Source organism: Pocillopora damicornis, chromosome 11 (genome assembly GCF_964200805.1).
Source record: "Pocillopora damicornis chromosome 11, jaPocDami1.2, whole genome shotgun sequence".
Lineage (NCBI taxonomy): Eukaryota > Metazoa > Cnidaria > Anthozoa > Scleractinia > Pocilloporidae > Pocillopora > Pocillopora damicornis.
In genome coordinates, this window is record NC_142680.1 from 21,245,879 (window position 1) to 21,268,228 (window position 22,350).

The 22,350-nt window shown below is 40.3% G+C and overlaps 3 protein-coding genes, 2 long non-coding RNA genes and 1 pseudogene across 6 annotated transcripts; 3 read left to right on the forward strand and 3 right to left on the reverse strand.

Annotated features, from left to right (window-relative positions):
- Window positions 1-828: 828 nt before the first annotated feature.
- Window positions 829-1,497, forward strand: LOC113668290 (uncharacterized). The gene is made up of 2 exons (XM_089186441.1): window positions 829-1,131; window positions 1,251-1,497. Exons 1-2 carry the CDS (start codon window positions 1,016-1,018, stop codon window positions 1,495-1,497), a joined length of 363 nt encoding a protein of 120 aa, XP_089042567.1. The 5' UTR covers window positions 829-1,015.
- Window positions 1,498-1,551: 54 nt separating this feature from the next.
- LOC149038188 (uncharacterized) lies at window positions 1,552-3,986 on the reverse strand. Its single transcript, XR_016180738.1, has 2 exons — window positions 3,748-3,986; window positions 1,552-3,429 (listed from the first exon to the last, which is right to left on the reverse strand). It is a non-coding gene; the product is annotated as an uncharacterized LOC149038188 (long non-coding RNA).
- On the forward strand, window positions 1,672-2,224 carry LOC149038189 (uncharacterized). The gene is made up of 2 exons (XR_016180737.1): window positions 1,672-2,013; window positions 2,090-2,224. It is a non-coding gene; the product is annotated as an uncharacterized LOC149038189 (long non-coding RNA).
- A 52-nt stretch (window positions 3,987-4,038) lies between the features above and the next one.
- Window positions 4,039-13,562, forward strand: LOC149038190 (uncharacterized). Of its 2 annotated transcripts, none has more exons than XM_089186245.1 (13): window positions 4,039-5,141; window positions 5,419-5,462; window positions 7,846-8,007; window positions 8,618-8,699; window positions 9,735-9,897; window positions 10,011-10,278; window positions 10,377-10,438; window positions 10,673-10,816; window positions 11,069-11,128; window positions 11,492-11,877; window positions 11,959-12,104; window positions 12,499-12,676; window positions 12,841-13,562. In XM_089186245.1, exons 2-13 carry the CDS (start codon window positions 5,460-5,462, stop codon window positions 13,098-13,100), a joined length of 1,914 nt encoding a protein of 637 aa, XP_089042371.1. In that variant the 5' UTR covers window positions 4,039-5,141; window positions 5,419-5,459; the 3' UTR covers window positions 13,101-13,562. The 2 variants fall into 2 exon arrangements, with proteins under 2 accessions (XP_089042371.1, XP_089042370.1); XM_089186244.1 differs by having other exon boundaries at window positions 5,038-5,141; window positions 5,384-5,462.
- LOC149038191 (uncharacterized) lies at window positions 13,448-17,744 on the reverse strand. Its single transcript, XM_089186246.1, has 6 exons — window positions 17,677-17,744; window positions 16,183-16,530; window positions 15,743-15,913; window positions 14,998-15,190; window positions 14,299-14,854; window positions 13,448-14,069 (listed from the first exon to the last, which is right to left on the reverse strand). Exons 3-6 carry the CDS (start codon window positions 15,888-15,890, stop codon window positions 13,848-13,850), a joined length of 1,119 nt encoding a protein of 372 aa, XP_089042372.1. The 5' UTR covers window positions 15,891-15,913; window positions 16,183-16,530; window positions 17,677-17,744; the 3' UTR covers window positions 13,448-13,847.
- A 3,339-nt stretch (window positions 17,745-21,083) lies between these two features.
- Window positions 21,084-22,100, reverse strand: LOC149038192 (uncharacterized; annotated as a pseudogene).
- Between the last annotated feature and the right edge of the window lie 250 nt (window positions 22,101-22,350).

Below are 22,350 nucleotides of genomic sequence, written 5' to 3' on the forward strand. Positions count from 1 at the left end.
GTAAACACACAGTAAAACTTCACCAACTACCTCAGCATCAAGAATGTTGCATTCAAAACCCTACAACAGCACCCACACACATCTTAACCCCTTCACAAAGATCAGTTCCAGTGACACCATCCCTCCTTGCCCCAGTCAAACCCATACCTGCAGCAGAGGAAAAGGGACCAGCACTGGTAAATGCACCATCACTACAAGCAGAACCTACAACCACCACTGATACAAATACAACCTGCAGACAACAACTGACAGTTGATCAACTACTAACCAGCCCAAAGGAAGCTTATACATCCCTAAAGGAGGAAGTTGGATTGTTCATCATTAGACAGTTCCTTTCACAGTCTCAGGATGGGGCAACCATTCGACTCAAAACAGGTGGTCAGGTAATAAAATAGTTTTTTAAGTTAAAAATTAAGACATTCATTTTCAAAGCAAAAGATAACAATACATTTTCAGCCCTTAGAATTAGTGAAAAGGACCAGGGCAAGGAAAACAACTGATGAGGTAACAAGGAAAACTGCTAGACATAGATCAAAGGTAGTAGCAGAGACCAGGACAGCTGTCAGTGGTGGTGCAGCTGGTACCCAGTTGAAAGATGAACTGCGTGCAATGGGCAGACTGGAGAAGGAGGCACTACTGAAGGAGGCCTTGGGAAAGGAATTTAAAATCACCATTCCAAGAGGTGACATCATGGCAATGAAAGCAGACCTTGGCGAGACATGGTACAAAGCAGAAAGCTTAGGAGGTAAGAATTAAGCGAAAAACATGAACAAAAAAAATCATTAAAAACCCCAAAGATTTTCCAAAGACATTAGATATCAGTAACACTGACTGTTTTGAGTTTGTATTCAAATTTGCCTTCAACTGCCTGAATACTCTAAATCTGCTAACAAAATTATGATAACTATTATGTCTCTACAGATGGTTTGATCAATGAGGACTATCCTCAGAGAGTGAAATAAGCCAACGAAAGCAAGTTCAGTCCATCACTGACCCTGCCAACTTGATTTGTGAAATGGTCCCATTTGAATTAAAAAAAACAGTTTGCCATCCAGAGGTCAGGGAAGCAGAGTTTGGTTATGTTACAGACCTGAACCAATTCATACATCTTCATCTGAGTGAAAATGAAAAGTATGATAAGTTTAAAAAAAAGTAAATGCAATCACTAGATAAACAATTAAAATTAAACAAAGTTAGCTGTTGCCTATTGCTGTGAATTATAGTCTTATTAGAGTTGGTTATCATTTTAGGAATGGAAGGCTGACATGGAACAATGCAATCCCAGAAAATGAAGTGCACATAAAACTTGGAGGAGATGCTGGTGGTGGGTCATTTAAAATGGCCTTCCAGATTGCTAACCTGAGGCATCCAAATTCTAAAACCAACACAGTGGTCTTTGCCATGTTCCATGCAAAAGATAGTTGGGCTAATTTAAAGACAGCCCTAATGAAATATAAAGAACAAGTCAACACCTTAAAAGAAGCAACCTGGGCGTAGGTAAAAAAAAAATGTACTACACTTTTAGTTAGTCAGGAGAATAGAGACTTGAAATAGCATAACATTAATTAAATTTTTAATTTTTTTTTGCCCATTTCTAGAGGTAAAAAGAAAGTGGTTTTCCTGTTTGGTGACTATGAGTTCCTATGCAAGCTATTTGGAATAGCTGGTACCTCAGGTATGATCTAGACAATAATTCACATATACAAATAATTATGATTTAGCATTTCAACAAAAGAATATAAAATGTAGCCTCTACTCTACATAACTATTTCTGTGAATCAGGTTTCCACCATGAGAATTGTATTTGCAGGCAAATATCCATGTCTTTGGTGCAAGATGAATCATGAAGTAACACAAGTCTCTTGCCATAAACGTGGGCATGCTGAAAAACGAAGTCTCGAAAACATTCAAGAGGATTATGATAAGTTTGTAGCAGATGGCTCTGTTACAAGTCAACAGAAGTTTTATCACAATGTGATTCACGAGAAACTGCTGGACATTGAATTGGACAAAGTAAGATACAAGAGTTTATTTTATTGCTTTGAAGAGGGACTTACAGTACACCTCACTAAATGGTTGTCTATTTCAGGTTTGTGTTCCTGGACTTCACATTAGCTTGGGTGTGTTTAAGTAACTGTTCGACAAACTAGAGAACCAGTGCTTTGAGCTGGACAAAAAAATTCAAATGGTGCTAGCAGGAGACAGTGAAGAGAATGATGAAAAAATCCAGGCATTCAGAGCTGCCCAACTACATACCAGACAAGCACAACAATTTAATGAAAAAGCCAATTATTTACAGGAGTTGCTGAATTTACAAAGTCTGCATGCTAATGTTAATATCATGCCTGCCTACTTTACACTACTACAGAAGGAGATAGACAAACTCCTTGGAAATGCAAAGGAGGAGGTAACAGTAATATATTTGTGCTTTCCAGTATCAAAGCTGTACAATCCTCCAAATCCATTTCACACGTTTCAAACCCATCTTAATTTTTTAGTTAAAGAAGTTATGATTTTATTTTTTAGTTGTAATATTACACTGGCTCAAATTATAGCAACTAAGCAGTAAGTCAAATAACCCAGATTTAAATAGTATTATCTCAACATTATAGGAAAAGCTTGCAGATGAACAAATGGAATTGGCTGCCTTTGAGAAAGCCAATGGACCTCTATCAGTTCATTTGGATGAGGCTCTCAAGAAAATGAATGTCGAGAGACAAGCTTATCATGGAAAATCAATCATTGGTAACCATGTACACACTTGCTGCAAGGTAACACAAATTCTACCCCTAGAGTAGGAATTTGTTGAGTCACAAAATTTCATTGAATTGTTGCATTTGTTTTTTTGGTAGGAAGATAACATCATTAAACTATGCAGTGCTGTGGTGAAAAAAACAGGAGCTGTGTCCTTCCCTCCTTTCTCAAGCAAGAGAAATTAGCGTGAAATTAGCGTGAAATTTGTAAAAGTTTTTAAGTTATTTGCTACTTGCCACTTTGTCTATGACAGAGCAGATTATCTCACTGATGGCAAGATTAATAAGCTAGGTAACTAAAGGAAAAAACTCGACTTTCATGGAAAAACGTGAATACAGTAATAAGATCATGTCTTAAGTCCATGCACCTTTTCTTGTTTTCTTGTTGCAGAGGAAGACATCACAACTTTTGTTCGGTTCCTTAGGGAAAAATTCCCAGACATGACAATCACACCAAAGCTGCATATGCTAGAAGAACATGTTTGCCCTTTTCTTCGACAATGGCACATGGGCCTTAGATTCTACGGTGAACAAGGGATTGAAGGAATACACTCTGAATTCAATACCCAGTCCCAGCATTTTGACCATGTGAAGAAAAAGGACACGAGATTGCGTCAAATCCTTGTCAACCACCACATTGCCACGAGTCCGGAACTAGCAGGGAAAGCTCCCAAACCTAGAGAAAGAAATTTAAAACGAAAAGCGAACGAGTAAAACTCTTTCCTTTTCAATAGCAATGTATCGGTTCGTTGACTAAGAACGAGTACTATGTGTGTAAATATGGTGTAATTTATTTGCTCAACTTCTAAGTTAGACGAATTAAAGTGTTACCACAATCTTTGGAACCAAAACTAAAGCTTTGCAGTCGTTTACAGACTGTTTCGCTTGAAATTCAGTACTTCCGAGATTCAAAATGGAGTCGCATAACGGCCGATCTTAACATATTAAAAGCGCCTCGAATGGAGTCTCAAACAATTCGGATTAAAACACTTACCTCTGTCAGTTGTGCAGGAAGGTTTTAAGTCTTCTCTTTTGACTCTTGCTTTGCGGGAAAAAAATCCAAGCCTTTTCCAAATTGAAATCAAAGTTTTCAGTTGATTTAATAGGGTGTACTTGTTAGACTCCACCGTAGCAACGTGTTTTCGTCGAACACAGGCAAAATTTGACCGATTTTACTCAAATTTTCGACGGCAAGTGCTTCTTCCCTGTGTAACCAGCCGCCATGCTAACTTATGGGCGGCCGTCACCACCAAAAATACAAGGATGTCAAATAGATCAGCAAATACATAGATGGCTTAAGGATCAGTTGCAGGATAGCATAGCTAATAAAGGAATGGCATGGCCAAATTATAGACAGTCTAGTTTTCCTTAGTGAAACAGAACACCCTAAACATGAATAGTTTAGCCAAATGAGAAAAGGTCTAGTAGCCCATGTTGAGTTGGAACATGAGATTGTGAAATGGACTAGCTCAATTACGAATAGCTTAGCACTCATTTGCAATACAGTACTCAAACGGTGTAGCGTTGCGTTAAACGGTTCAGGGTAACGTCGAGTAGTACAGCCTACGCACAAACGGTGTAGCGTTGCGTCAAATGGCTCAGCGTAATGTAGAATGGTACAGCGCACACACATATGGTGTAGCACTGCGGGAAATGGCTCAGCGTAATGTCGAATGGTACAGCGTACATAAAAACAGTGTAACGTTGTGTGAAATGGCTCAGGGTAATGTCGAATGGTAGAGCGTACATACAAACAGTGTAGCGTTGCGTGAAATGGCTTAGCGTAATGTCGAATGGTGCAGCGTACATACAAACAGTGTAGCGTTGCGTGAAATGGCTTAGCGTAATGTCGAATGGTGCAGCGTAAATACAAACAGTGTAGCGTTGCGTGAAGTGGCTTAGCATAATGTCGAATGGTACAGCGTACACACAAATGGTGTAGCGTTGCGTGAAATGGCTCAGCGTAATGTAGAATGGTACAGCGTAGACACAAATAGTGTAGCGTTAGGTCGAATAGCTTTGCAAAACATCAGACGCTCTATCTGAACATTAAATTGCTTAGTATTACTTGAAATATTTCGATGTTGTGGCGAATCGTCGTGGCGTGACGTGAAGGCTATGCCACTCCTTTATTAGCTATGCTATCCTGCAACTGATCCTTAAGCCATCTGTGTATTAGCTGATCTATACGACATCCTTGTATTTTTGGTGGTGACGGCCGCCAAGGCATCTCGCCGAAACCACCAAAAATACAAACCGCAAATGGAACAGCGATCTGCTGGGGGCATGACGTCATCGAATGCAAAGACTGGCGCGAAACCATTACATAGTGTGGTCACTCTGTGGAATAGTCTTCACTTCGCTTTGCCGTAAAGCAGAGCCAATTCGGTAAGTTTCTCTTCTTTTTTTCCCCGCCGATATTGCATTTATTCGTTTTCGTTCATGATAGTGTTAATTAAAATAGCGAGACTGGATTCTACCACGGTTTACCGGCCTCCCGGTTTACCACAGTTCGCACGTGTTGGTGAGCCTGAATTTTAATAGTATTAAGTAGTGTTATGATATGCATTAAATGTCGATTGCCGAGCTCTCAATTCTTTTCTTTTCTGACTCGCGCTTACTTTTCAAAGGGAGTTTAACCTCAACGGCTCTTTGAACATTGCAGGAGTACGTGAGAAGTTGGATTTTGTGTGTGCCCTGGACGCCATGGTAAGGAAACTGATATCCTTCATCTGTTTTGACATTCTTCAATCAAACGTGTAGTGTGTGCCAAAGGAACCTTTTTTCCGAGTTGGTTTTGAGCACATACATACCCTCCATGATGAGGCAGGTCTGCCATAAAATTAGTAAGAAAACCTTCAGACATAAAAGAGGGTGGTAAAGGGAAAATGTGTTGAAAATATATCTAAGACATACTTAAAATTACTTCCCACCTTCGCGGGTATCCTTCGTGAAAAATTCGTTCGCGCGCTGGTTTCACAAAAATCCTAGCAAACTATATTTATCAGAAGAAAGCTTAATAACTGCAGATTACGTTAAAAATATAATTTAAGCGACTTTCTTTTGAGGAAGTGTCAAGAGCCGGTAAGGCGTGAAACGACCGAAGGTTCTTCTATTGAATTAATCGGGTATCGGATGCTGCATCATGAGCAAAATGGCTGCACAGTCTCATTCACAAGGCATCAATTAACAAAAGTGTGTCAGCGATATTCTGATTGGTTGTGTCGATATCGGCATCTTTAGTTGGAGTAGCTAAAAATATGCCAATCGTGTTGCGTAAATGGACGCCACAGGACAAATATTTCAAATATCAAAATTTCCCGACACACCTTCGTTTGTCATTATTCCTGGGATGTTTTAGCGAAATGCGACGAAAATCGGTCACATCTATATACCCTATAAATTCGCTCAAAGTAGTGGTATTCCTCCTAGAATCAAATGCCAGATTTTAGCTCATAAAGGTTCGCAAACAACTCGCGCCACGCCAGGAGATTATCTGGCCCCAGGAAACCGCAAACCAATAGGACAACGGGACCTCCTGGCGTCAATTACTATGGATCAAGATTTCGCGGTAAAAGTAACCCATTGCAAACTTTTTTTTCTTTTTTTATCTCGATTGCTCAGTGTAGCGTTGAGGAGGACAACACAATAATGAGCAAAGTGGTCAAAGGCAAAGGAAAAACCCGCTGCAAAAATTAAAAAACTGCAAAGCTGAGGGGCAAGACAACGAATCGACATACAGCTTTCAAAATGACGAGTCGAGGCGATTTTTAATATTTTTGTATCAAGACTAGTACTTGCATTAAAAAAAAGGAAACTTCGTTTTTAACATCATGTATGGCAAAAGTTGGTTAGGTGGCGTTCTCTTTGTTCGAAATCTGGGCGCCAGCGTGAAGCTCCGTTAGTACTAATCGCTTTCACAAAAGAATTTTGTTCCTTACTTGAAAGAGTGGTACTCTTTCTTTCTTCTTTGGGCCTGCCTTTTTTTTTCCTTTTTTTCTCCCAAGGACTTTCTTCCGCTGTTTATTTTTCCATGAGCAAAGATTTTTCCATAAACGAAGAGCTTCCACGTGTGAATTTTGGAAAGTGCGCGATGTAAACAAAATAGGGAAATAACATGAAAATCGAGCCTCAACATGAACGGTTGCCGCGAAAATTCCCCCAGAGAGCTCACCCAGGTCCGAGATAATGACACTTTCCTGATTTATTAACTTGTATTTGAAAATACGTTTTTCTACATAGCTCGGGTGCTTTTAAAGATATCCGATATTTTTACCATGAAAACATTTGATGGAATGTTTGAATTCAGTTTTGTCAAATAACATAAAAATCGATTTTTTAGGTCTCTGAAGGTAGGAAGTAACCTTAAACTCAGGATTTACAGCAAATTAAACATTAATTTGCCGTTTCACAGAAAATAATTTTACAAAATCACGCTTCACGACAAAAAGTTTCATATTTCACGGGGAAAACAAAGGCTGATCACGAGTCATGAAAATGCCCTTTACCGCATTCACAAAACCATTTGAAATGTACATTCTTAAAACGATTGAAAAAGCGAGTAAGAGCTTGAATTTTAAAAGACAAAAACTTTGCGGTAGCTTACGGGAGGAGCTTTCTTCCAGTTGATATGATTGTTTACTTACGCTGTAACCTAAAAGTTGTATCTGCGTAAGGTTTCAAAAAGCATTAAGTGTTAGATGATGAAATTAGCGGTAAAGTAAAAATTTTCGCTTGGAAGAGTGCCCGGGGGAGGGGTTACTCCCTTATGTGGCGTATACTTGCCGCTGGACAGGGTATTGTTCTCTGGCCTCTCTGTTTTGAACAGAATCTGAACTTGTCCGGGTATGAATAGGTCAGTGTTTGAAATCCTTTGCTGCACGCCTATACCCCTCCCCCTAGAGGAAGACATTTGTCTACATGGCTGTGTCCGATAACGCTGCATCAATAGGCTATCTGGCAAGACCCCTAAAAATTGTGTTCATTTCAGCCCTCCCCTTAAAGGAACGTTAAGCTAAGTTCTAAAGTTAAGCTTAAATATTTGAGACAAATTTTACCGATTTACCTTATTTAAAATTATCTCGAATTTCAGAACAATTCGAACGTCAACACCACTGTTGCTGAGTTGCTACAGCGAGCAGCCCAGATGATAAGCGATGGGAATACACACAGCACCCCATCGACGAACATCCCGGTGGCGGGCCCATCTAGCTCAGTTGTCGACGAGCACCGCAGGTTGTTCAATCGACAACTGGTAATTCATGGCTTCTTATTTCTCCCATCAGAGGTTCAATGCGCTGCAATGCGCTACGTCCACGCTTCTACCACAATCGCTAACACTTTGTACCACACTTGAGCATACGCGTAGCTTCGAGAGGGTCGTGCGGCAAGCGATGTACGTCAGTAAAAATGTATCTGCACGGACGAGATCGCTGGCGTCGAGTTGTTGTGCTCTTTAGACCGTAGACCTTTTTTACATTATTTTAAACAAAAATGAAAACGTCTACCATACAGGTAACTCTGTTTGGCATGCTTGAACAATAAATCAATCTTAAAGGCTTTCGAGCTTTCTCGTTCTCAGAGGAACCGTCCTGTCTGGCTTATGAATCAATTTTCCTACGCTATTGCGTATTTTTCTTTTTCCACACCCGTATGCAAAAGTGTCCTTCGCCCGTTAGGAGCGACTTTTCTCTTTCATTTGCGGAAACTTTACCCGCGCCGATGCATTTCATTTTCACTTGATAGTATGTATTCCATACGATTAACTTCTCATAACATTCAGAAATGTACTCTGCTTTTATTGAGTCCTGCAAGAAAGGCATTAACAGAGGCATTTTCTCTAATAATATTTTTGCCACTTACAGAGGGTCCACCCTTACGCGAGCAGGCGGCAGAACCGCGTAACCAGTTCCTCCCATAGAGCACAGAGAGTCCCAGAAAATAGAGGTAACTGATGATCACAGATTTTCCTCTACATACGAAGGGCCTTTTGCAAGACCTGGATAGTTTGTAATTGACCCAATACCGAAAGAGATGTGTTGGCCACGGTCTGGAAAGATAAATTGAATCTCTTGTAAAAATACAGCAACGAGGCCAAGAAACTAACAATAAATGTCATTTTCACGGAAATTTACGCACAATCTTGCGATTTATAGCTTAGCTCTCTCAAAATAAGTAGTAGGCACGGATGCGTTTCTCAAAACCCGGAAGACAGATCGGTTCCGAGAGCGACTATTTGAGTCCATTTTCTTTCAAGTGGCGCTGTAGATTTTAGTCCCGTATAAACTAGCCCATCTTCTTAATCAAGTAAGTATTATACTTTCAAGCTTTAATAAACACCAAAGATTGACTGCATGAGAAAATAAATAGCTTTACGTAAGTTATCAGGACTTCTGGAACACTAGTCCCAGGGCCTACAAGCCAGGTATTCTGAGCTTGTTAACTTGAACTTTCCTTGCAGCCGGAAAAAGAACAAAGCAACAGCATCCTATGTTTAAAAACATTTTGAGGAGGTTTTAAAAAGTCTTAGAAATGAAGCAGTATTGATAAATGTTCCTCACCCCTTTATGTCATTTAGTGGGGCTGACTTTGTGCATTCTATCGTTCACAGTATTTGTTGTCATCTCCAAGTTATTGGAATATCAACTTCCTCACGAGCTAATTCGCGTAAACATTCACATCTTCCTATGGCGGCTGTAGTTTCATAGGTTAATTGGAGTACTGTTGAGAGAAAATGCATATTTAATTCGGTGCGCACTTGTCTGTCACTAGTCCTTCCACTAAGTGTAACCCCAAACATTGCAAATATCTTTAAAATCATGCATAAGTTAACCTGTATGCAGTATTGACCTTCTCTCTGAAGGAAAAATGACTGCTCAACTCCATTAGGATGACTTTTTTGATCTGTTAGAGGATGAAAACAGGATATTAATTAAAAGCAATGTTTACAACTTATTAAAAAAACACTACAATTTTCAACAGAAAAAACCATTACCAGAACTTTTGTTTGTCTCGCTGGGCGTGACCAGCTCACCGTTCCAACCAACCGCGAGAAGCTTTTATTAAAAGAAAATGGCCTTGGAGAGAAAAAGTTGCAGATCCCCACGAATGCATCGAAGGAGCAGGTCAAGGAGGTTTTGTACAAGTGAGTTACATAACTCTCAATCCACTAGCTTGCTTAAGATCTCAAGTTCCTTTTTTTCCTAGTCTTTTAGCTCCAGCCGTTTGTAAACCGATTTCTTTTGTTTATATTTCCAGGGCCTTCCGTCCATTACAAAGTTGTGGCGGATTCGAAATGCTGTTGTGCACAGACAACTCGCGCACTAGGTTACAAGTGGTAAAGTATGGGTCGTGCAATACCAACGAACTTAGGTGTTTGGGCATGGGCCGAGTTTATATTCGGCCCATACAAGTAGATATAACTTTGGGCGACATAGAGGATGATGATGAACATGAGGAGGAGTGTCTGCTTTGTAGGGAGTCTATCCCATTGCGCGGGATGCGAGCCCATATGGAAACGTGTCGGGTTTGTGTTTTGCTGGTGACGTTTTTTTGACTATTTCTGGGTAGAATATGGAGCCTTCTGCTAATACTTAATTTTTTTTTGGAATAATTTTTTTGTAGGGTGAAACAAGGCCTACAGAAACATCCGACGATGATCTGCCGCCAGCATTTGGAGAGAGGGGGTAAGTAGAAGTGGTCACCGCACTCGCATGGTGGTTATCGTTTCCACGCTTTTAGAAAGTACTAAAAGTTGTTTTCGGTATTTCACGTAGTTAGAAGTTCCTTTTTGTACGCATTGTTTAGCCTTAATTTCTTAAAAAAAAACAGTGACTTTATACTTTATATTAATATTTAAAATAGGGCATTGTGCTTAGCCTGAAGGTGGTCTTTATACACCAATATAATCAATATTTCAGAGAGGAAGAACGAGTTAACCCAGCAGAACTGCCCAATCAGCCTCTAAGTGGCACTGAGCAGAACTCACTGGAACTGCCAGAACAGCCTCCTCGTGGTACTGATCAGGCTTCAATAAGTCATGACGAAGCAGCCGCCAATGAAGAGTGAGTTTCTTAGCCATGTTAAAATTACCGATTATTTAGGTGGCGCTGAAAAGTTTCTCAAGTGCGTCTAAGGGAATGAAACGCCAATCCTGTATCGTTATCTATGCACTAACCGTGTGTACATCCATTCTACTCTGCTGTTGCCGTCATACACTAATTGACAGTTGATTGTAACATCATGAACATTACATGAAAACTTCTACCATTCCGCTAAAAGCCCCCTCAAATAGTTATTCCTCGCTATCTACCTAGGGAACCTGTCCCGTACGAGGAGCATATGAGAAATGCTTTAGAGGAAACATTAACAGCTATGTAAGTACAAATTGATAGAATTATGCTTGGTACATTCTGCTTGACTGTCTTTTGCATACCCTACAGTGTAGTTGGTGTTAGTGTGTATGAACTTTTGCTGTGATATCGTTTTAAGGGAAGGAAGGGGGAAATTAGGCGTCCGTCCAATGATATAATGTGCTAAGCACAACCTTTTATGTGCAGAGATCCGTTGATTTTACTACTTTGACTTTGGCACTCAACTATTAGTGTAAGAAGCTAGATACAATCGGGCCGACTGCTCGTTAGTAGACCGGTTTAATGCAGTAGTTACCGGCATACTTTTGGGAATTATTCAAATTTCACGGGCGTTACGCCTCTTTGATCATTTCAAATTTATTTCAGGGCTACTTGTGACGAGCCTGTTACAGTCTTAGGGGAGTTCAAGCGAAGGTTACAGCGAGGGCGAATGCTTGACCTTCGAAACGACTCTGAACTGTGTGAGGGAAAGACCACGGAGATATTTGTCTCTCGTTACCGCCTCTTCGATGATGCTATGGAAGAGATATTGAGGGATGATCCGCCAGCGATTGATTTCAGTGTACCTTTAGAGGTGATCTTCACCGGTGAGGGCGCTCAAGACTATGGTGGTCCAAGGCGGGAATTTTTGGGCATGGTGATGCGCGATATACGTGACAAGCTCTTCAAGGAAGAAGGAGGAGGCTACGTCATTTTTGAGGAAAAAGAAGCACTAGATAGGAAACATTATTATGGAGCTGGCCTCTTTTTTGGTAAATATGCAAAGCCTACTGAGAGACCTGTCTCATTTTCACTTGAGCACACAAGAATTTCAATTTACCTTTTTATTGCAGGTTTCAGTTTGTTGCAAGGTGGTCCTTTGCCTACTTTCCTTGCTGAAGACCAGCTTCAGCGAATCTTCAAAAAAGATGATTTGACTAATCTGGGGGAAGCAGAAACCCAATTTCGGGTAGGACTCGAGAGATTCGGACTCGTTGAGGTAAGATTTCACAGTGACCGGTTGTAACTGATGGTCTAGTCTTCACCCTTTACTTAGGCAAGAAAACCAAATTTAATTATGACTACAGTGGAACCTTACAATACCGACTCTCGCCAAATACGAACAGTTTCTCTTCAAGCGCTTCCAACGAAAAACCCCACACATTTCTTTTACAGGTGATAGGCAGTTGTTTAATCCCCTTAGGATCTCTGTAGTCTGGGAGCAGGTCTAAAAATGGCTGAAGAAGAATAGGGACTGTATGTAGGATGCCCTCTCTGCTCTTTGATCCTCTCTTACTCACACAAGAGATTTGTATTCCCTTGATCTCTAACAATTTTACATAGATTCAATACTTTCCGAGGAAATGAATCTTGCTTTTCTCTTAATCTGTTAGCTCCTTCATGGGAAACCGAGTCTTTCATTCCTCTTCCGAAAGACAGCAGTGCTGCCTATGACATACCCCAAACTGGTGAAACTGCTGGACCCCATGTTTTCCGACGAGGCCAGCAATCAAAGGCAGCGGGAAGAGCGAACATACAGACTCTTCCTGAATTACTTGAAAGAGGTGTCAGGTAACTGTCGTTCTCTTTTCTCTAGTCTAAGAAACATCACCGCTGGCTAGACAGTTGTAACTTTGCTTTATGCCAATCGAAATTTTCCACAGAGCGCGTAAAAAAGAACTGGGATTCAGGGCTTCATGAGTGCACTGCTAATTTTTGTGTTTTTCTCTTTTCAGCTGGAAGGAGGGTAGATGGCAATATATCTCTCCATAGCATTTTAAAGTTCGTCACTGGATGCGAGAACGAGCCTGTTCTGGGTTTCCAAATGAAGCCCTCTATTTGTTTTGATACGAATATGCCATCTTGCCTTCCTATTGGCAACACTTGTATTAGCAGGCTGACTTTGCCGATAGGTGAGAATGTATCAATGACCAAGGAAGAAGTGTTCTCTTTCTTTGACTACGCTTTCGCAAATGATTACTTTGGCCGTCTCTGAGTGAAACTACTGATTTCTGATTGATTCTCTTTGACAAGGTGTTTTTTAATTTATAAGTTGAATTTAGTTTACAGCAGCATTGTTGAGGCGAAAATTCGTATTCATTACACAAGCTTTAAAAGTCTAGTTAAAAAAAGAGCGCTAGTTTAGGCTGTACACCAAAGGGTCATTTGGTGCAACTCATACAAGCAATATTGTGTATATGTTTGTGTTTGCCCTTTATTGGATTCTGATTATGATGAAGATTTTGATAGCGTGGAAATGGGCCTGAGATGAACGAAATGAAAATACATTGAAAAGAACAAAGTTTATGTGTTAATGTTACCAAATACTCATCCAAACAAAAGTAAAGCGAAGGACGTTTATTGCGCAATTTTTTAAAGTCGTTACGTTTTCACTTACTATACTGTTTAAACGTCCCAATCGATACATTTTGGAAATAAAATGTTATCATTTATTTTATCTGTGTGCTGTCTATTCATAGTCAGACGTTACAACCTCTCACTATTTCAGCACCAGTTCCACTCAGCTTAGGTTGGGGTTATCGCGAGCTGACATCGCAGATTACGATAGGATACATTATGAGTGATGCCAAGTGTACTCATTTTCCCGGTGTAACCGAAATAAACAAAAAACAACACATTGTCCAACGAAATAGAAAAGTAAGATGATAGGATGGGGGGGGGGGGGGGGGAGATACTTTAACGTAAGTGGCGTACACTGGTGCATTAAAGAAAATGTTAAAACCTAGGTTTTCAGACGATTCATCGTTTCCAGTGCATGCAGATATGGTGTAATGTCCCATGGATCTTCGCCTTGGACTTCTGACATGCTTGCCTCAAAAATCGTAAACGACTCAACATCTAACGGACACCGTGTCGGTGGGACGACAACCTCATTCTGTAGTGCATCATCTGTGCCGTCATGAAAGTAAGCCGTAGGATCCACACCGTATCCCTCCAAGTCCCTCTGAAATATAGTTGAAAGGAGATTCAAATACCGCAAAGCATTGGTTATGACTGCCTTAAATTAACTTTGCAAGCAAGGAATCTTGGCATTGTTTCGATCGTGATCTATATTTAAATTGAAGGGGTGGTTAATTAAAACTCAATATTTAGTAGAGGCCACTTGAGATTGTTCACCCGTGTGGCTTTAATGCTTGGGGAACTGTGTCTGTCATATGCATTATTGCGTTTACCTGACTAAGGTTTTGAAAGTATTCTGATGCCACAATACCACTTTCTTCCGCAATTTCCTGCATCCCTAGTATGAACAGTTGTAAAGGACTTTTGTTTCTTGCAGTACGTATTTTGTGGTTATTCCAGGATAGCACAAATTTTGAAAGAGCCTCGTTGATTATTGGGAGATAAGTGAAGTGAAGGCAAAATAGATGCCCTTCGTTGTCCGGATCGAGCTGACCGCATGCTTCGAGAGAAAGGAAAAGGTCGTAAAATGAGGATAGGACTAACTGGTACACATCGCGCCAGAGTCTTTCTATACGCGAGTTGTGCACGCTTCGTCCGGTGATGTAACTCCCTCTTCCGGGCCCTCTTGCTGTATGGTTCAACATGTAGTGTGCCACGTCTCTGTTTTCAACTCCCATGTCGCCCCTGACTCGTGATGGCAATCCCCATTCAGACACCGCACCCTCAAAGAGACGCAAGACTGTGACAGACGTGTTATTCGTATCGCACTTAAGATAAACGACGGAGCGACTGTAACCGTCAATGCAGCCGTGAACCACGAATCGCCATCTAAGAAGAGAAGGAATAGAGTGGTAAACCGAAAGTATATGAAGGGGGGGGAGGTTACTCCTAAAGCAAATGGTGCAAAGTTATTGAGACCTGAATTACAGCAACAATTATGTAATCAAAATAGTGAGATAAGTGACAGCTACCGTATCAGTTTGTGATTCCCGTCCATATGCCAGAGGGCCAGTGGGGAACGTACGTTATACACTCGTCTACGGATGGCATTCATAGACCTTAGCCTCCTGCCAATGGGATCGACTCTCTTTATGGCACTCCTTAGTCTCCACCTCTGCACATGTACACCTTGCGAAACAAGGTAACCCTCGATTGTTTTGCAACCTGTCAAAAAAAATAAGGGTTTTAATTTCAAGCACCCTGTGACACAGTAGTGAAGTTAATGCCACTTGTCGTGCTTTCTTGAATTCTCTGTTTAGAGGATACAAAGTGTGTTTCTGATATGCAAAATTTTGTGTAAACACTAAGGCGGGCTTAAAAGTTCTTGCCTGTAAGTTGATTACGTTTTGAATCAATATACTGGAAGAGAACAGCATACGGGATTTTCAGAAACGGTCTCGAGTGTACGTCTACACTAAAATAAGCATGTTTGCGCTTGCCAAGTGTGATAATGTCTACGTTTCTTGAGGTGTTCAAGCAATAACGCGTATCGGCCAAAAAGGTTTAATTAATTTATGCAATCTGAAAGAAGTAAAGGCAAACGAGAAATTTTCCCAATTCAGATGTTTATCATGTCTAGTTCCAGAGGAATAAATTGTTGCGTCATTATGTACTGGTTCTCAAACTATTTTTACCAAGCTAAGGGCAAAAAAATCTTTATTTTTTGACTTAACATGACCGGCCACAGCCTCAAAATTTTTATGAAGACTTACTTACCCGATCTAGGGAAATTTGTCATGATACGCTGGATTAAAGAATCCAGAAAATCGTCCTCTATGTCACTGTAGCGGGACTTGTTCGTCAACTCGTACTCGGCCATACGGTTTTCAATAGTTCGCTTGCTAACCCCAAGCATTAGAGCCATGTCTTTATACGTGAAGTTGTTCTCTAACAAAGAGATAACTTGTGTTCATAAAAGAAAACACAGTCCTTTGAGAGTAGATAGTTTACAATGAAAATTGAATGAAACCTTCAAAAGGTGAACTCACTAAAGATGTTATGAATAACCAAAAAACGTGGTTTGGCGAAACCTATCAACTCGAAAAAAAAAGCACCCACTTCATATGGGGCATATATGGATAATTTCAAATGTGTCTACCTTATTTTCATTTCAAATTTTCAACCTCAAAATGGTAAAAGCACTTTTTCCTCCTTACCTCTGAAAAATAGCAGCTGCTTCTCGGAAATCGCAAACTTAGGTCTTCCTCGGCGACCTGCCTCACTCACTGCTGGTGCTTCATACCCACGAAAAGGCTCTTATTGATGCAAGTTTACGTTCAGGTGTGTACGAGCTTGATTGATTAAGTCAACCGCATCTAAAGGAATGTCCCCATTGATCAACGCTGCCTCGTAAAGAACCTCCAGTCTTAAAACAGTATTCTCTGAATCACCTCCACGATTTCCGCCTTCTTGTATATATTCAGTTATTTCATTTAGGGAATCTGATAAATGCTGACGAAAGTCCATGACTCTTAACAGTACAGAAGGACAACAAACAAAGATACCTGTGAAGAAAAAAAATTCATAAGATGGAGACGAGCCACTTATAAAGCAAGCACTAATTTTTTTTTCTTCTTTGCTTTTTCATCATCTGGAAGTTTTCTTTGCTTAGCCCTAAAGGCAAGAAGAGAAACGTTACAAGTCACGCAACTCTAGTCAATATATCTAGTGTGTATTGAACTCAGTCTGTAGCAATAATAATAAAAATAATAATAATAATAATAATAATCACAAAAATTAATAGTTGAGGTACAGAAATGTAAAAATAAATAAAAATATAAATAAATATGTCTACCGAAACAAACGACGAAACAGCAAGATGTCCTGTCAATTGTCTGAATTATGCAATAGTTTTTATTCAGCAAGTTGCGACTGTAACAGATCGAACGGTAAAACTCGACCTAGAGTTGTAGAATTACGTACAACTACGTGCATTACGATGTCCGCACTAGCCTTCCTTAATACGTGATGACTACGGAATGGGAAAGAGTACTGGGAAGATAAGTATGTATGCGCGCAAAACCAACTCAGAAAAAATATTACCCTGACAAACACTATTTTTGGAACGCGAAAAAAACCCCTTAACTGTTTCCGGTCCAGACATGTAATCTACGTTTGATCGACAAAATAAAAATGGAACTTACTTTTACTATCACTGCACCCAGGAAAAAATTAATAAACAAAGCAATATAATGTACACCTCTTTAAAATAATAAATATAAACAGTCTTCTATGAGCTTACTGTTATCGTCCGGCACACCAGTTAAAGCATTCCGATATCACTTTGATCGAAAAATGTCAAAACAGATCAAGAATATCAGTTTACTTACCATGGCGTCCAGGGCACACACAATATTCAACTTCTCACGTACTCCTCCAGTGTTCAAAGAGCCGTTGAATTTGGACTCTCATTGAAAAGTAAGCGTGAGTCACAGAAAGAAAAGGGACTTCGACAATTGACATTTAATGCACGTCATAACACTTCTTAATACTATAAACATATTCAGGCCCACCAACACGTGCAAACTGTGGTAAACCGGGAGGCCGGTAAACCGTGGTAGAATCCAGTCTCGCTATTTTAATTAACACTATCATGAACAAAAACGAATAAATGCAATATCGGCGGGGAAAAAAAAAGAGGAGAAACTTACCGTATTGGCTCTGCTTTACGGCAAAGCGAAGTGAAGACTATTCCATACAGCGGCTACGCCATGTAATGGTTTCGTGTCAGTCTTCACATTCGATGACGTCATGCCCCCAGCAGATCGCTGTTCCATTTGCGGTTTGTATTTTTGGTGGTTTCGGCGAGATGCCTTGGCGGCCGTCACCACCAAAAATACAAGGATGTCGTATAGATCAGCTAATACACAGATGGCTTAAGGATCAGTTGCAGGATAGCATAGCTAATAAAGGAGTGGCATAGCCTTCACGTCACGCCACGACGATTCGCCACAACATCGAAATATTTCAAGTAATACTAAGCAATTTAATGTTCAGATAGAGCGTCTGATGTTTTGCAAAGCTATTCGACCTAACGCTACACTATTTGTGTCTACGCTGTACCATTCTACATTACGCTGAGCCATTTCACGCAACGCTACACCATTTGTGTGTACGCTGTACCATTCGACATTATGCTAAGCCACTTCACGCAACGCTACACTGTTTGTATGTACGCTGCACCATTCGACATTACGCTAAGCCATTTCACGCAACGCTACACTGTTTGTATGTACGCTGCACCATTCGACATTACGCTAAGCCATTTCACGCAACGCTACACTGTTTGTATGTACGCTGCACCATTCGACATTACGCTAAGCCATTTCACGCAACGCTACACTGTTTGTATGTACGCTCTACCATTCGACATTACCCTGAGCCATTTCACACAACGTTACACTGTTTTTATGTACGCTGTACCATTCGACATTACGCTGAGCCATTTCCTGCAGCGCTACACCATATGTGTGTACGCTGTACCATTCTACATTACGCTGAGCCATTTGACGCAACGCTACACCGTTTGTGCGTAGGCTGTACTACTCGACGTTACCCTGAACCGTTTAACGCAACGCTACACCGTTTGAGTACTGTATTGCAAATGAGTGCTAAGCTATTCGTAATTGAGCTAGTCCATTTCACAATCTCATGTTCCAACTCAACATGGGCTACTAGACCGTTTCTCATTTGGCTATTCATGTTTAGGGTGTTCTGTTTCACTAAGGAAAACTAGACTGTCTATAATTTGGCCATGCCATTCCTTTATTAGCTATGCTATCCTGCAACTGATCCTTAAGCCATCTATGTATTTGCTGATCTATTTGACATCCTTGTATTTTTGGTGGTGACGGCCGCCCATACTAACTTTCACTCGCATACATTAGATATGCAGCAAGATTTCATTGGCTAAACTATATCTTAGCCTAAGGGGTTGCCATGGACGCTAGATTTATGCAAATGCATAATTTTGTATTAACTGAATTTCCACCGCGAAACAGCCGTGAGCTAGCTAGACCACTGGATAACAGGAATTTCGTTGTCTTGGCCAGATTAGTATTATTTTGGCTGATTTCCGTATCTGTGGCTGATCTATTTCGGGGCAGGCTCTCATGATGATAACGCCAAAACCACCTGTAGAAGAAAAAATATAAGATAAATTGAGAGGTTGCTTGAGTCAATTTTTGTGGGGCATCTGCCGTTGGCCTTTCAGAAACCCTACCCCATCATAGTCTATTCTGTGGCTAATTATCGACCCCATCTTAGTCACTTTTGGTAATACGCGCTGGTAACGACCTTTTAACTGCGAACTTTCCGTCATTTAATCCCTACTTTCTTAGACTTGTCTTACCCCTAAAATTTCGAAAATGTGCGACCCCATTATTGTAATAAACTCTGTTAAAAATGCTATAGTCAGTAGTCAGTTCGGTCGTGATCGTGACCTATAACTAGGAAGCACACCCCACGGGGTGGTCATACGTGCAGCTGTGCCTCTGCTACGATCTACATACAGCCGGAATACACAGTGAATGTTCTTGTAGTAAAGTAACTGAAGCTTAAAGCGAACCTCGTAAGTAGTCTTCATTAACATCCTGAGTAATTTCTTTGTCAGCTGTTTCAACGTCCACAAATTGGAACTTCAGTTGAAATCCTCTCCATAGCCACTAAAGATGTGAAGAAATGTTTGCTACTAAATTTCTTTCTTAACGCTATCATATAAAAAGATGACTACAAAAGGTAGCAGTAGCCATCAACTCAACTTAGCCTGAATTACATTTAATATATATGCTCTCGACAAATGGGGTTAAAAACAGAAAAAGCAGCATTAAGGTCTCAATGCGTGACTTTTGTCACGAAGCATCTCCATTTCTACGAGTTCTCACGTGGTCTCGATATCGAGTCACGCACTCCTTAAAAACAGACATTCTAAAGCAGGTATTTATTTTACGAAACTCTTTTCAACTCGCATATACTTTTGTTTTTCACAAGTTTCTTTCCGGAACTTTATTGTTTCTTGCTTAATGAAGTGACAGACTGTCGCGCACTATCGTAGACACCACTTTTATAAAATATTCACTAACATACAACTAGCGGCGTATTGATTTGGTGTTGCACTCAGGCGGAAATTATTTAGCTGCGTTTAAAGACTAATCTTTCGCTGTTTAGAACAGACTGATGGAAATATAGACTCCCCATTAGCAAAGAAATTTTAGATTAGATTAAAACCATTCCAATTTTCGTGCGTGGGAATCGATGACTCACGCCCGAGATTCTCCTGATTGACACCAACACTCATGGTGCCACTTGGAGTTAGGCGCTTTTCAAGTTGAAAGCCGTTCACTGCAACGATTTTACACTATAAATATGTGCATTGAGGATGCGCAAAACCTTTGAATCAAACTCACCTTTTATTGGTTTAAACACTAAATTATTTGCGTTTGAACGTGTACGTAACAAAAAGAGCAAGCAAATAAAAATATAATGAGTCTCAGTAATAAAAATGAAATGAAATTGGTATATTAGGATTTAAACCCGTTTACATGTTAAGGGAAACATCTATGAAGTAACTAACAATTTCGCTTGAGACACGAAAACACGAATATTATGTCCTGTGCTATTTTAACCAGAGAGATGGGGAACGGGCTATTTACAATTGGTTAGAGACATTTTCTCGGTCGTTCGCATAGATAGAAAGTAATAGAATTCCTAATGGTGCATTTCGCTTGCGTGTCTTGAAACCAAAGCCAAAGTTAATACATCGGCCAATCAGAGGAGAGGAAATTATCTCAAAGAACAGATACGAATTCAAAGTAAAACCAAGCAAAACTGCAAAGGCCGTGAAAACACACGAGGGTACGAGTCGCAATCGGGTTTAGCGTTGCATCTAATTAGTTCCGAAGGGAGCGAGAGTTTAATTTTCTGGACCAATCACAGAGCGGGTGAAGCAAATTTCCGATTACTTTCGATACTCAAACGAAAATTGCACCAAATGGGATGAGAGGCCGTCACTCCAACCAATCTATACACTCTCTGTTTTACTGCTCTATCATCCATGTTATCACTGCAAAGGTGCTTGGTTAGAGAGAATATTCTTATCATCAATGAAAAGTTTCTGCCAAAAGAAACTCGTCATTTTGAATCTAAAAGTGGTTGTACCAAAGTCACGCAGAAGATCATTTATCATTTCAAAATATTCTGAGTGTTGTGCTCCCATAGACCGATGCACCTTATGAACTTGAACAGTAAGTTCTAAAATGGTGGCAAGCAAGTTCATTAGAGAGATGGCAAATAACACCAGCACGGAAAGCTTTGACAACACAAAGATATAACTGGGATATTGACGCTTCAAAAAATTCAACTGCGTATAATTAAAAAAGCCAAAAAATAAAGTTCTAAGAATATAGTTAAAAGCCAAACCCATCAATATCATCCAGGAATTGATGGATTTGGCAGATATAGCGAGCTTGATGTATCTGGTCAAGGATACAAACAAAAGAATCATCAGAGTCCAACAGGAGGGAAGAAATTTCAGCTGATGTAGGATGGCTTTGTATCCAAGAAAATCTGGAACTTTCTGCAGTGCCAAGATGATGATGATTGTGAAAACAGAGAGCGTAGCAAGCCATGTTATCAGCAGTTCTTCGGAATATGGAAACACTGCGCCTTTCTCGCAAAAATAGACAGTGGAATTGTCTTTGAAACAATTACACTACGAATCATGTACACACATGGGCCACCAACATTCCATAGTAACAGCAAGGCAAAGCCTACAGCCGACAGTTTGATGGATCTTTTGTTTTGCCTGTCTTCGTTTGGAAGAGGCAGGTAATAGCTTGAGCGGTGCAGGAGTGATGCATACTCGTCTATGTCCGGTATCCGCCGCTTTCGCCCCCTATCGAGTTCGCCCCTACCTTATACCGTGTTCGCCCCTACACTTTTCGAGTTCGACCCCACCGAGTCGAGTTCGCCCCCAGATTGAGTCATGTCTAAATTAGTTACTATCGAACATTGCAAACAAGTTAGAACCAACTTTTTAGATGTACGTCGCTAGTTTCGCTTCATAGTAAATGGACATGTTGTTTTGATAGGCGCGTATTATATTCAGCACACAATTATTAAGAAGCACTTAACAACAACGATTCAATGCTGTGTAGTTTAGGAATTTTTCATAACAGTAAGCCCTGAAGACTACAACACTATCGTACTGATGAATAAAAAAAAATTATGAAGTAAGAGGGCTCTGAACTTTGAGAGAGCGAGTGCAGAAGAGTGAAGTATAGTGGTATCTAGGGGTATATATTGTTGTATAGCGTTGTATAGGGATG

What these genes read in the sequence shown, in the direction of transcription:
- LOC113668290 (XM_089186441.1), top strand. Translation starts at nt 1,016, where the DNA reads ATGGTCCCATTTGAATTAAAAAAAACAGTTTGCCATCCAGAGGTCAGG. An exon ending in CATCTGAGTGAAAATGAAAA is followed by an intron (nt 1,132 to 1,250) that starts GTATGATAAGTT and finishes TTATCATTTTAG; the next exon opens with GAATGGAAGGCTGACATGGA.
- LOC149038190 (XM_089186244.1), top strand. Translation starts at nt 5,053, where the DNA reads ATGCAAAGACTGGCGCGAAACCATTACATAGTGTGGTCACTCTGTGGA. An exon ending in CGTAAAGCAGAGCCAATTCG is followed by an intron (nt 5,142 to 5,383) that starts GTAAGTTTCTCT and finishes TACTTTTCAAAG; the next exon opens with GGAGTTTAACCTCAACGGCT. An exon ending in TTACTTGAAAGAGGTGTCAG is followed by an intron (nt 12,677 to 12,840) that starts GTAACTGTCGTT and finishes TTCTCTTTTCAG; the next exon opens with CTGGAAGGAGGGTAGATGGC.
- LOC149038191 (XM_089186246.1), bottom strand. Translation starts at nt 15,890, where the DNA reads ATGGCTCTAATGCTTGGGGTTAGCAAGCGAACTATTGAAAACCGTATG. An exon ending in GGGAATCACAAACTGATACG is followed by an intron (nt 14,855 to 14,997) that starts GTAGCTGTCACT and finishes TTCTCTTCTTAG; the next exon opens with ATGGCGATTCGTGGTTCACG. An exon ending in ACTTTCAAAACCTTAGTCAG is followed by an intron (nt 14,070 to 14,298) that starts GTAAACGCAATA and finishes ACTATATTTCAG; the next exon opens with AGGGACTTGGAGGGATACGG.